The 13,503-nt window shown below is 39.5% G+C and overlaps 1 protein-coding gene across 1 annotated transcript in view; it reads left to right on the forward strand.

Annotated features, from left to right (window-relative positions):
- The window catches only part of CPNE8 (copine 8), a gene marked incomplete at its 5' end in the record, with an annotated part of 196,650 nt that extends 188,745 nt beyond the window's left edge, over positions 1-7,905 (forward strand). Inside the window, one exon of the mRNA XM_004700020.2 lies at positions 6,225-7,905. Within this exon, the coding sequence (XP_004700077.2) occupies positions 6,225-6,413 (189 nt within the window). The remainder of the gene's footprint in view (positions 1-6,224) is intronic.
- Positions 7,906-13,503: the final 5,598 nt, after the last annotated feature.

Here is a 13,503-nt window from a genome sequence, read left to right on the forward strand (position 1 = left end):
GAGACCATTCACTACAGAAAATAGTAAGTAAGCCAGTGCTTATCTTGCTTCCTGGGCTAACCGGCAAGATGTAACACACACACACACACACACACACACACACACACACACACACACACACACACACACGATTTTAAAGGATCACCGCCGCCCTGCCCCTCCAATGCTGGGTTGTAGTGCACAATTGGGTAATGTTTGCTCTGTTATACAGAGGGCCACTTTGCAATCACTGACCACACCAACAACTCAAAATACCTCAACCATTCTAATTGTTGCTGTCAGTAGCACTGGCTAAACATCACTGGAGAATGGGGTCGATTGTGATTCTTTTCCTTTTTGTGTGTTTGACACACTTTGAACATAGCATAGTTAATACTCTACAAACAAGATCACAAGTTTCTCCAGTAAGCAAATAGAAGCCTAAAACTGCAAGCCAAAAAAAAAAAAAAAAAAATGTAGTTGAGGGTCAGCAGAAAGAGTTGGGGCCGGTACACGCAGTTTTCATTATTAAATAAAATCCTCAATCTCCTCCAGCTTCTCAAATGACTGTAATAACATTGAACTATTTCCTATGTGATTCATGGGGAGCGTGGGTGGCACAGTGGTTCAGCACAGGGCTGCTAACCAAAAAGGCACCAGTGTAAACTCACTAGCTACTCTGTGGACGAAAGCTATGGCAGTTCGCTTCTGTAAAATTCACACCTTTGAAAAGCCTGTGGGCAGTTCTACCCTGTCCTGTGGAGTCACTAGGAGTTGAAATTGCTATTGATTCCCAGGCTTGCGAACTCTTGGTAGTATTGCTGTGAAGCAGAGTGGACTCTACTGCAGTGGGTTTGGTTGGGCAATTCCTCCGTAGCAAGACCTTGTCCGTTACACTGTCACTTTATGTCCGGTTTGATGTGATTATATTCTTTGCTGGAAAACTCAATCTCACACGACTATAGTGCAAATAGTAAGCAGGAGGAGAGACTCTGGTTATTGTTTTAAAGCTTAAATTACGTACTTTGTTCAATAAAGGAGGGCGGGTGAAAAACATTGCTACTAGCTTCTAGTTAGTACATGTATGAGCTTATTGCAAACAAAACACGACTAAACATTCCTCTATGATTATTGGATTGCTGCGGACAAGTTCGCTCAGTCATACATTTGTCTTCATTAGGCCTAAAAAAAAAAAAAAATCCAACCAAAACTGGCTTCCACGGGGATCTGCTGGGCCAATTCAACTCAAAGCACAGCATATATAGATGATTATGGTAACAATTTGGGGGATTTCAAATCTTGATAGATTTTCTCAGAAGAAACAGGACAACCAGGGGGGCTTTTATGAATTTATCAGAAAAGTGGAAACTGCATTGGTAAGAAAAAGGGAAGGAAAATTGCACAAGAGATTATTTCCCATCATGATAATGCATCAGGTAATTCTTTGAAGGTACCAAGGACGACCCTACCAGGATTTCATCAAGAAACCTTACCCCTTCCAGCTTTTAGCCCAGTTGTTGCCCCATCAGCCTTCTTTTTGCCTTTAAAACTCAAAGAACACTTAACGAGAACATGACTTAAATCTTTCAAGGATACTAAAGCTGCCGTTTTGAGATGGTGTAAATTGAAGAGCAGAGAGTTCTTAGGGAAAGTGTTAGAGAGAGGGAAAAATTGCCTTCACAAGTACACAGACCTAAACAAAAGATAAGTCCAAAAAGGCTAGCTACATACCTTGTGTTTTTGCTTAACAACTGTTCCCATAGTTTGATAGCAATACTTTTTTGACTTACCCTTGTATGTAAAGACTTTCTGTTTTGTTTGTTTGTGTGTTCGTGCTATGAGTTGGCCATTGTGTGTAATGCAGTGTCATTCCGCTTGGGTACCTGTAGCTGCTGACCAGCCTATCATTTCCTTAAAAATCATATTTAAATCATATTTTCCATTAAAAGGAGAATAATAACCTTGAAGGCTTAGAGTTGAAAAATCACTAATGGAGCTCTGCACAGTAGGAACAATCAAGCAAAATTGAGCAGAACAGAAACTAAAAGCCCATTTGCTCAAGCTGATTCCAACTTGTTTCACAAACAGGCAGAGGCAGCCCTTAGAGCAGCCATGTGGAACGTTTTTTCTTGCACTTGGTGGCTGCAGGGGGAAAAGGATGTAGAATATCAAGGATGCAGCATATTTCTACAGAGCAGAATGCATTTATTAGTTTCCTTTATATGAATGTGATCAATTAGAAAAAAATGAAAGATGATTTGTTCCTCTAAATTGAACATTCTAAAGCCCCAAGTTCATTCTAATCATAACAGCCAGTGCTGAACCAGCATTCACAAATGTATAGGGACTGTTTTGTACCAGAGAGTCCTGGATGTAGTGTCCAAAACCAGTGTCTAAAAGAGACGATGGTGAGTGGCGAAACAGGGAGGGTAGAGGGAGAATGGGTAGGAAAGAGGGAACCGATTACAAGGAACTGTGTTTGACCTCCTCCCTGGGGGACAGACAACCGAAAAGTGGGTGAAGGGAGACGTCGGACAGGGCAAGATATGACAAAATACCCATTTATAAACTATCAAGGGCTCATGAGGGAGGGGGGAGCAGGGAGGGAGGGGAAAATGAGGACCTAATGTCGGGGGTTTAAGTGGAGAGAAAATGTTTTGAGAATGATGTACAAATGCGCTTTACACAATTGATGTGTGTATGGATTGTGATAAGAGTTGTATGAGCCCCTAATAAAATGTTTAAAAAAACAAACAAACAAATAAATAAATAAAATAAAAGAGACGATGGCAGAGAAGTCTGAGAAAGAAGCTAAGCGGAAAACTGTTATGGAAGAATGATATAAACAATCTCTTCAGAAGAAAACAGGTACATTTTGCCATGAAAGCTGTGAGATGGAAGGAAGAAGGCAGTGAGATCTGACACTAATATCGAGTCAGGGAATTCGGAGTCCCATATCAGTGTTTCGGTGACAGGACTGACGCGAGGACTGCCCTTTGAGAGATGTTTAGCCGGTCTCAGTTGGTGAGCAGAAAGTCCTCAACATGCTCCCCCTCTGTTGGTACTAGTCACTTGTTACGACAGTGATGCTCAATCCCTAGGCAGGGCCCCTACTCCTCAAAGGGCATATCCATACCTATGGCCCTCAGCCAGCATGTCTAATTAAATGTGGCATGTGTTCCCATCCTGAGCTGAAAACTAGGATTTCTTTCGTACTCATTTTTTATGAACGTACATTAAAGGCGAGTAGAACTATGGACTGAGAGACAATGGCAGGGCGCTTTGAGTTTTGACACCTCAGAGTATCATGGAATTAAGAAAAATGGTCCTTAATTTTTTTTCAATGAAAAACATTTCAGCATTGCTGAAAAAGTGTCAAAAATCAGTGAGATATTTTGTTCAAAAGATTCTGGTGTTCTGACAAAAAGGCTGGGGATTACTGCTTCATGTGAACTTGTATTACACTTAAATTTGAAAAAATATAAAATGAATAATATTTTATATGTTCCATTTTAGATGCATGTAGATATAAAAATGAAGATAATTATTTCATATTTATATTAAATCATATTATATTAAGTGTCTGAATTCATTAATAGTCATGATAATATTAGTTATTACGTATAGTACAGATTATGAATTGAACACAGATTTAAGCACTTACCTATGCCCACGTATTTAATACAGCAGCTCAGTGCAGTAAGCATACTTATTATCATGCTCACGTTATGGCAGGCTGAGGCAGAGTAGACCGTAATTTACTCAAGTTCATGAAGCTACTAAGTCCCGGAAGCAGACTTTGTCCATGGGACTCTGATTTCAGAATTTGTGCGAATAGGGAGTCCAAGGATAAATGAGGTTGATCCCCACGATAGAGAGGAAGCGTGATGAAGAATGTTCAGGTAGAGGAACATCAAAAGCAGGGGGAGCTCACTCTTTTCTAGAGACATGTTCTTGTTTCTGTCCTCGCCTCCCTGCCATCAAGTAGATTTTGAACAGAGTGACGCTCTAACCCGGGAGAACGGCCCCTGTGGGCTTCCGAGATTCTAACTCGATAGGAGTAGAAAGCCTCTTATTTTCCCTGTGGAATGGCCAGTGACTTAGACATGCTGACCATGTGCTTGGCGGCCCAACCTAGGTGATGGTATATCCCGAAGAGGTAGAGTTTGGAAAAGCTGAGTGCTTTCAAAAAGTAAAATAGTTTAAAAGGCAGTTACACTAACCATACCTATACACTTCGTGTTGATTTTAAAACATGCTAAATGCTTTACTTTTTACAGTAAGAATGAACTAAATATAGTGGCTGCCACAGTCATTAAATGCGTGACTGCTAACCATGTTGTCGGAGGCGCAAACCCTCATTCACTCCATTGGGTAAAGACCTGCCATCTACTCTCGTAGAGATCACAGCCTTGGGGCACCTGGGATGCCGGCACAGGGCCACTAGGAGTCAGGGTCAACTCAACAGCACAGAAGGACAGCAGCATCGTTAGAAATAGATATCATTCTCATCAGTTCTTAACTTTATTGATTCCCACACACATCCCATTTTCTGTTTACAGTGACAGAGAGAAAAGAAACCTTAAATTGTGGTGATGTCCTTGTTCCCTCTTAGTGCTTTGTTAAAAATGTCAAGACTTCACAAATCTTCACCTCCAAATAGTTCCCTTTCCAGCCACTTGCTCTGTTAGATTTTTCCTCTCCTCCTTTCAGGGATAGGAGGAAGATGTGTCCCCTTGCTGTGGCACATTGTAGGAGGTGCTCAAGTTTCCTGCTGGGAAGGAGGCAGAAACAGAGAAGGGACAGTGGTAGACACGTATGGATACGTCCACATAAAATGTGTCTTGTTTTAAAAATGGAGGGATCATTTTCTTTCTTTAAAGGAGACTGCTTTGACTAACAGCTATTACAGCTGCTGTTTGATTTCTTGCAATGTGTAACTGAATTTACTGGTGGCACCTGACTGTTTTCAAGGCTGCTTCCTAATAACAGCTGTTTTCTGAATATACATCTTGAGTAACTGTTTAAATCCTTTCATTTTTTTTTTTAATCAAAATAACTTGAAAACAGCCATGTATGAGATGGGAGTGTGCTCATTCGCTTTCACTGGGATAAAAAGAAAAGATTTCATCATATTTTCGCATACTATTCTCAGGAATTGTTCAAGATCCTAAGAGGTCCTCCAGGCTCTTTTTCCATGGAGAGTTAGAATGACTTTATCTGCAAAATATGACATTAAGAGTTCCAATCATGTCCAAAATCCTTCAAGAAATCACCCTGCCCCTCAGAGGAAATTGGTGCAGTGTTTATTAACCTAAATAACCATTATAGATGAAAAAGGAATCAGGTAATATCTTGTCAGAGTGTTTGGTGGTGAACTGAGATAGGCTCACACATAATTGCTTATATTATGAAGATGGAGCAATCATTTTTATGTAATGTAAAAAGCAGAACTATGACATTTCAATAGAAGTATTATATGCCAAAATCTCACCAAACGTTGTTTTAAACTTTTTTTTTAATTTCCTCAAATTATGGTTATAGAAATAATCTTTAGGAACAAACTTAATGGACTATTTTAGAGTCCCCGTTATATAAATTTTACAATCTTTACTTTCATTGTTCCCATGATTTGATGTTATAATATTAATTAAAAATACATTTCAGGTTCACAATATATAATGTGTGCTCACACAGTAGATGATATTTGATATAATGTATGGTTACGATTACATAATCATATTTCTTTGGGTCTTCCCTGTCTATTTTGTCTCTGCACTGTTTAATGTTTCTTCATTGAAAATTGAGTTAGAATGAGGTAACTTCGTTTAAAATGACATTGAGCCCACAAGAGATTAAATCTATAAACCCAAACCAATGGGCATATCAGAATCAAAACATACGGGTCAGGCCAGGGGTGGAGAGAGAGAGAGAGAGAGAGAGCATAGAAAACAACTACATCAATTGCAAATACAACCTTGGGGTGAAGCGCATCAAAAAGTTGGTGAAAAATGGAATTAGTAGAATTTTTCCATGAATTTTTGGATGTTTCTTCACCTATCAGAAAGATGTGTTTACTCTCATAGCTCTTTGTAGTTAAAACTAGATGGTCGTTATTCTCTCACTACTCCTGGCCTTCCTTGATTCTCTAACTGACAAATACGTATTTACAACTCCTGGCTGGCGAGTCTACTAAAGAGCACGTCTAAAGACTATGGAGTAACATTCTTTCACCTCTGTTTCAGTTTGTACCATTCAGGGATTATATCGACCGGAGTGGAAACCACATATTGAGCATGGCCAGATTGGCTAAAGATGTCCTTGCTGAGATCCCCGAACAGTTTCTCTCCTACATGAGGGCCCACGGGATCAAGCCATCACCTGCGCCTCCTCCGTACACCCCGCCGACCCACGTGTTACAGACTCAGATATGACTCCCAGATGCTTAGCGGTCACTGCCCACCAGGGCGGTCTGCTCTGTGCCTGGTGCTCTGTCATGGACCAGGGAAGGAGGCCCTCTGCTCCGCTGGTGTCAGCAGTCCTGGTTAATGTGCTTTGGATCCAAAATGAATTCTCTTCATAAACCAAAATTGTAAATATGGTTGTTGCATGAGCAACAGAAAACTTGTTTAAATGCTTGAAGCAAAATATGGATGTCTTCTCTGATTCTTCAACCTTTTTTTTTTTTTTTTTGACTGAAACAGCTAATTTCCAATGTGTTGGGAAAAAGCACAAACTATGTTTTTAACTCAATTACGTCGAGTGCTGCGGTATAGGAAAGCAGCGCCTTTGTATCAATGTTTACATGTTACTACTTTTTAAATTTCAATACTTTTATAACTGTTCTTAAGAATAAGAGTTTTGAATATTGAATCCTTTGTCTTCTAAATTGCAATAGCTATTACCACAAGAGCAATATCTCTTTGAATGGCTGTCTGGACAAAATACACTCGCAAATAAAAGGAAAGATACTTTCTTATTTCTCAGTCACTGAATCGTGTCTTATGAAGCTGCATCTGCTTAGTAATTGGTTTCTCAGTGACGTTTAGCAAGAACGAGAGCCTAGGCTTAGCAGATGTGAACCTGGTAAGAACATACATTTTCATGGTGTTTGGGTCCTAAGTTTAGACTGCAGTCAGTTTATGTTTTGTATTGCTAAGTAGAAATAATAAAAGTCAAACATTGTGAACTGTAAGTGCACAGAAGATACTTTGTGTAAAAAGTAGCATCTTTTTAATATAATGATATTTAGAAACTAAAACCAAGAATATTTAACTATGAACAATGTAGCAGATGTTTTAACCTTTTTATTCCATTATATACTGTCTAGATATTTTCATTCAAAGGGATACTGCCTCTTTTCATTTGGATTCCTTCTTACCACCTTTCCATGTTGCCTCACAGGGTGCATAGGCTGGAAGTCTTTTGTGAAATTCCCCGTTCAATATACACAACCTTGTGACTTAGTGCACAACACATTTGTGAAATGGCCCCCTCCTATAGACTGATCTGCCTGTTCACAAGTTATTGTAAAGAGTTTTTGCATGTACAGTTTTTACAAGAATTACAATTTTGTGAAGTTGTGTCTAAACTCAAGCATTTCTTTAGAACAAATGGCCTTAAATTCTCACAGAATTCCTGGAAATTATTGTGAATTGCCTTCAAATAATAGAAATAGTGTGTGTGTGTATGCGTTTGGGTTTTGTTTTTTTAATTTCATGTCAGCCATGTAACTATTGCTTTATAATGTTTTCACCTTACCTATATCCTATTTACTACTTGGTTTATTTATATCTCTGTGTTATTCAATTTGTCCCAAGTTGACTTAGGGTGACTTTTATAAGCATGAAAATATTTTACTGAAAAAAATATATATATACATCACATATCTAGAATATCAATGGTATGTAATTATGTAATACAAATTGTCCATTTTTAAGTATGTATTAAAATATTTAAAGGATGACTCTTTGCTCTATAAATTTCATGTATATATGAATAATATGAGGTATGATTATTTCCTTTACTAATCTTGAATATTTATGCCAGTCTAGTTTCATAGCCTACACATTTTTACTTACTTTCATTCATCAGTCCAGAAAACAAAATTAAATGAGATTAGTATTCTTTCTCATGAAGCAAAATAATTTTTACTTTGAACTGACCAAAGAAAATGAAAGATACCCTTTGCAATCCCCACAACCTAATGAGAACAGGTGGGTGGGTATGGAGCAAGCTCAGTAAAAAAAAAATCTCATTTTCTATGTGGTTGAGAATAATTGAACCAGGAATATATATAGGATGTTAGGTCTAGATATGAGATTAAAAATTACTCAGTCATCTTTTCATTGTATAAGCAGAAAAGTCAAGAGTAGATGGATTACATGATACAACCCTACACTCTAAAGCTAAGAAAGAGCTTGTTAATAACATTATGAAAATACTCATTATAATGATGTCATTTTTTAGCGTCACTCTTAGGTGCTATATCATGCAAACCCCCGGAGACATACTTCAGACTTCGGATGCACACCAAGAGTTAACCATGCAAATAGAATGCTCAGGCAGTGGGAGAAGATCACTGAGAAATATGTATTTATTGAGAAAAGCATGATAGAGCCTAGCTATCAAACCAATCGCAGAAAACATACTACAAATCCACGCCTTTTAGAATCCTGAAGACATTAGATGGTGTCTTTTGTAGTCTCATCGATTTCCACTCTGATAATGGCCAGTGCCTATTCATCAATTTTAACTGCAGGCTGAACAGACACCACCCCCAAGTGCTCCCCGAATGAATATTCAAACCATTGAAACCTGTCACCCTTGCCTCACTTTTCCCTCACCCACGTGATTCTTGACCTTATCCACCCTCTGTCCCTAGAAACCGCCCTTCTTTTGCCTCCACCCAGAATCGTCTTTGTGCATTTTCAGCCCCAGCCCCAACTCCTCTTAACCGTGTTTCTCTCAAAGTTCAGCCAACAATGATCAGTACCTTTCCAAACTCTGCCTTGCATTTTAGCACATTTACTGCCTTATACTATTTATAAATTATTTTATCTTTCTCCCGGGCATCTTGTCTCTATCCCCAGTGAATACAACAATAGGACTGGGAGATGGGTAGGTTTTTAAAAGCTTCCCAGATGATTGTGATGTGAAACCAGGGCTGAGAACTGCCGTACTGAAGGACCAGAATATGGCTCAATCACTACTTGTCAAAGTCTCTTTTCCAGTCAGTAATGCGGCAAGCACAGAAGTGTGTGGATTCTAGTGCTGGTGTGCCTGTGGGAAGAGAGAGCGAGGACGGGGTGTGGTCTTGGAGCACGGGCTATTTTGTTCTTCACACAGTGAAGATAATTAGGGATACACATATGCCCCTTTAAAAATGATGGTGGCTTATCATCAGCTTGGGATGTGAAGAGGTTTCTCGGACAAGGATGAAATTGTTATGATTATTTCTTAGAGGACCAGCAACTACCAAGCATTGGACATGTTTTTTCCTTTCACCATGTGCATATTTTAACTATTTTATATCTTTGTGTTATTCCAAAACGGTAAGATATTTAATTTTTTGAAGCTCAGAGTAAAGAATCATTTCTGTCATTAGCACCAATTGGATGAATATCATAATAAAGAAACAGCTGAGGACTAAATTGGTTTCTGATGAGTGCACGAGGTATCACTGAATGATGAACAGAAGGATGGAACTCGGCTTGTGAAAACTGAACCCTTGTGCAGAGCTTTCTCATGAGGGTTACAGGATGCGCCACACACGTGCACCTGCAGGGTAGTGCCTGATGCCGGCGGGAGTCCCATCAAGGAAACCAACTCCCCCCCCATCAAATCGATCCCGACTCACAGTCGCCTACAGAACAGAGTGGAACTGTCACTGGGCTTCTGAGGCGATCCTGAAACTCCTTACAGGAGCAGAAATCCTCATCCAGATCTCCTAAATAGCCCTCTTTTCAATGTATGTCTTGACTTGAAAATGGATACAGCCCTGATGCACGCCTTTTCCTGATTTGAACCATGCAGCATTCCCTTGTTCTGTTGCAACAACTGCAACTTGATCAAGTTCGAGTTCCTCACAAGCACAATGAAGTGTCTGGAATTCCTATTCTTCTCAAGGTGATCCTTTGTTTGTTATGATCCACCTGGTCTTGGCAGAGTCAATACAACACAAGTAAACATCTTCTTGGTAATCTCTGCTTTCGGCCAAAATTCACCTGACGTCAGCAATGTTCTCTTCCTTGTTCCATGTCCTCTTTCAGAATCGGGCCTGAACCTCTGGCAACTCCCTGTCAATGTACCGCTACGATGTAATATCAGCGATATTGTTTATAGTTTGAGCATTTTATTGGGTCACTTTTCTTTGGAATGGGTACAAATATGAATCTCTTCTTGTCAGTTAGTCAATTAGCTGTCTTCTCAATATCCTGGTGTCGATGAGTTTTTAGTGCTTTGCCAGCTTGTTAAAACATTTCAATTGGTCTTCCATCAATTTCTGGACTTTTCTTTTTTCTTTTTGGCTAATAATTTTAGTTCACTTGAACTTCCTTCAGCACCATTGGTGGCTGCTCATATACCACCTCCTGAAATGGTAGAATGTCAACCAGTTCTTTTTGGTACAGTGACTGAATTCTTTCCATCTTCTTTTGATGTTTCCTTCATCATTCAATATTTAGCCATAGAATCTTTTTAAATATCACAACGCTAACTTTGATTTTTCTCCTGAGCGATTTCAGTTTAAGATACTGTTTGACTGGGTAGACTAGAGAAACAAACCCATGGACACACATGTGTATAAGAAAGAAATTTATATACAAGAGCAATTGGACATTGAGAAAACATTCCAGTCCAGTCCAAGGCCATAAGTCTGATATTAACCCATATGTCTGACACCAATCTGTAAAGTCCTCTTCAGACTCACGAAACACATGCAGGGACACCGAATGCAGGATGATCACAGGCCCGTGGGTAGAAAGTCTTTGGGTCCAGTGGTGTTGTAAGCATCTCAGCGCCGGCACGGGTCTCTCTGGCTTCAGAGGTCTGGTGGCATCCATGTGGCTGTCGGGCTCAGGGCACTAGGGTAGTTCCATGTGTCTTGTTAGCTGCAATGTCTCCCAGGGAGTGGCAGAGAGAGAAGGGTCTCCCATCTCCAAGGAGGAAGTACCGGATTTCCCAGAATTCTCAGAGGCCTCATTGGCTATGAACTGATTGACAAGCTAGACCCCACCCCTACACTCTTACTCCTCAAATTGACAACTGATTACATATCTACCACCTATACACGGAGTGTGTTCTTTAGGGTTTCTACTCTAGTTCTTCCAGTATCATATTTAACTTTGTCTTCTTGAACTGCCCTTTGAATTTTGTATTCAGCTCTTCAACGTTCTTCCATTTGCTCTAGCTACTCTATGATGACGAGCTCATTTCAGAGTCGCTTCTGGCCTCCAAGCTGAGCTTTTTTTCTTTCCCACCTTCTAATTACCTTTTGCTTCCTTTAGGATGTCGTTGCAACTCTGCCGGGGATCATCAGATCTCCTGTGTCCTCAGTGTTCAATGCAGCAACCTTTTCTTGGGATATTCTCAAAATTCAAGTGGTATAGACTCAAGGTCCTATTCTGTTTCTTGTGGACTTGTGTTCATTTGCTTCCGCTTTATCCTGAACTTACATATGAGCCATTGATGATCTATCCCACAGTTCGCCCTGACGGTTTTAGCTGCTGGTCTTGAGCTTCTCCATCAGGTCTTCCCACAGATGTAGCCCATTTGATTTCTGTGTATTCCATCTGGAGAAGTCCATGTGAATTGTCACTTTTTGCATTGTTGAAAAAATGGCATTTGCTATGAACAAGTTGTTGGTCTTGCAAAATTCTGTCATGGGATCCACAGCTTCTTTTCTATCTCCAAGCCCATATTTTTCCAACTATTGTTCCTTCTTTGTTTCCAACTTTTGCATTCCAGTTGCCAATAATTATCAACGCATCTTGATTTGATGTTTGATCAATTTCTGGTTGAAATTGTTGGCACAACTCTTCAATTTCTACTTCACTAGCTTTTGTTGGTGTTTGAATAATGCCAACATTCAAAGATGCACTTGAATAATCATTGCTTTGATTGGATCTCCTTGAAGGTAGATATAATCCTATCACAGATAGCATTGGACTCCATGGTGGGTTTTGCAATGTTCTTTTTGACAATGAATGCTATGCCATTTGTCGTGATTGTGTCATTTTTGGCATAGTAAATCATATTACCTTCTCATTAAAAATGGCCAATCCCAGTCCATTTCAATTCACTAATGTCTAGGAAATTGTTCTTTATGTGTTCAATTTCATTTTTGACAACTAATTTTTCTACATTCATATTTTGCACATTCCATGTTCCAGTCATTAGCAGATCACTGCAGATGTTTCTCACTACCTTGAATTGTCCCCTATCAGCAATTGAAAATCCTTAAAGCTCCCCTCCTGCAGACTGTACTCTACTCCTATCACCCTGGTAGACTCCCCTCTGAGAAATCATCTCCTTCTCACATTTCAAGTGTCTTCTGACCCAAGGAGTCCATTCTCTGGCACTATTATCCGCTGACAACGTCTGTGCCCACTCAGTAGCCTGTCAATATCTGACCGTGTGTCCATGATGTGCATCAGGTTTCCAGAGGCTCCTTCCTCTGAAGTGAGTTCCTTCTTTGTTGTTTGTTCTCAGTCTGGAAGTTCCAACGAAGCCAGTTTACTCTGGGTGATCCTGCTGGCAGTTGAGACACCAGTGACGTATCTTCCAGCATCACAGCAACAGTCAAGTTACCACTGTATGAGAACTTTGTGTTTACACTACATATATAGATATAGATATAGATATCATCATTATGGAATTTCTGATCGAACTATTATCCACTTCAATCATATTTTTTAAAACATTATAACACTCACAGAGGAAAAAATGGGTTCCATAGTTTCTGTTATCACTGGATGTCCCCAGAGTACATCCCACTCAAACTCACTGCCAAATGTTTAATTCTTATGCATAGTGACCCTGTCAAACATTGTAGATCTTTATGGGAGCAGAAAGCCTCATCTCTCCTTTGCTGAGCAGCTAGTGGGTTCAAACTACTGACCTTGCAAGTAGTAACCTCATGTGTACAACACATTCAGAATTTTGATGTCATTTTCTATATTGTGGAATAGTTTAAGTAGAATTCATGAATGTCAGATAGTCTTCCCTGATGGAATCATCTGGTCCTGGACTTTCTGTAGTTTGGGGAAGTCTTTAATGACCTAATCTGTCTTCCTTTGTTTAGAGTCTTGAAGTTTTTCCTCTTCAGGCTTTGTTAATTTAGGTAGGTAGTGTGTTTCTAGAAATTTTTTCATTTCTTTCAGACTTGCAAATTTATTGGACTATGTTTATTAACTTTTAATGCAAGTTGGTTCTTTTGTGATATCCACTTTGCTTCTTATTCGTGATATTTGATTCTTCCCCTTTTCTTTGTTAAGTTCACCAGTGGTTTGTGAACTTCATTAA

The sequence above is a fragment of the Echinops telfairi genome, unplaced genomic scaffold, assembly GCF_000313985.2.
Source record: "Echinops telfairi isolate 266 unplaced genomic scaffold, ASM31398v2 ScPeMD7_7406;HRSCAF=8444, whole genome shotgun sequence".
Taxonomy (NCBI): Eukaryota; Metazoa; Chordata; class Mammalia; order Afrosoricida; family Tenrecidae; genus Echinops; species Echinops telfairi.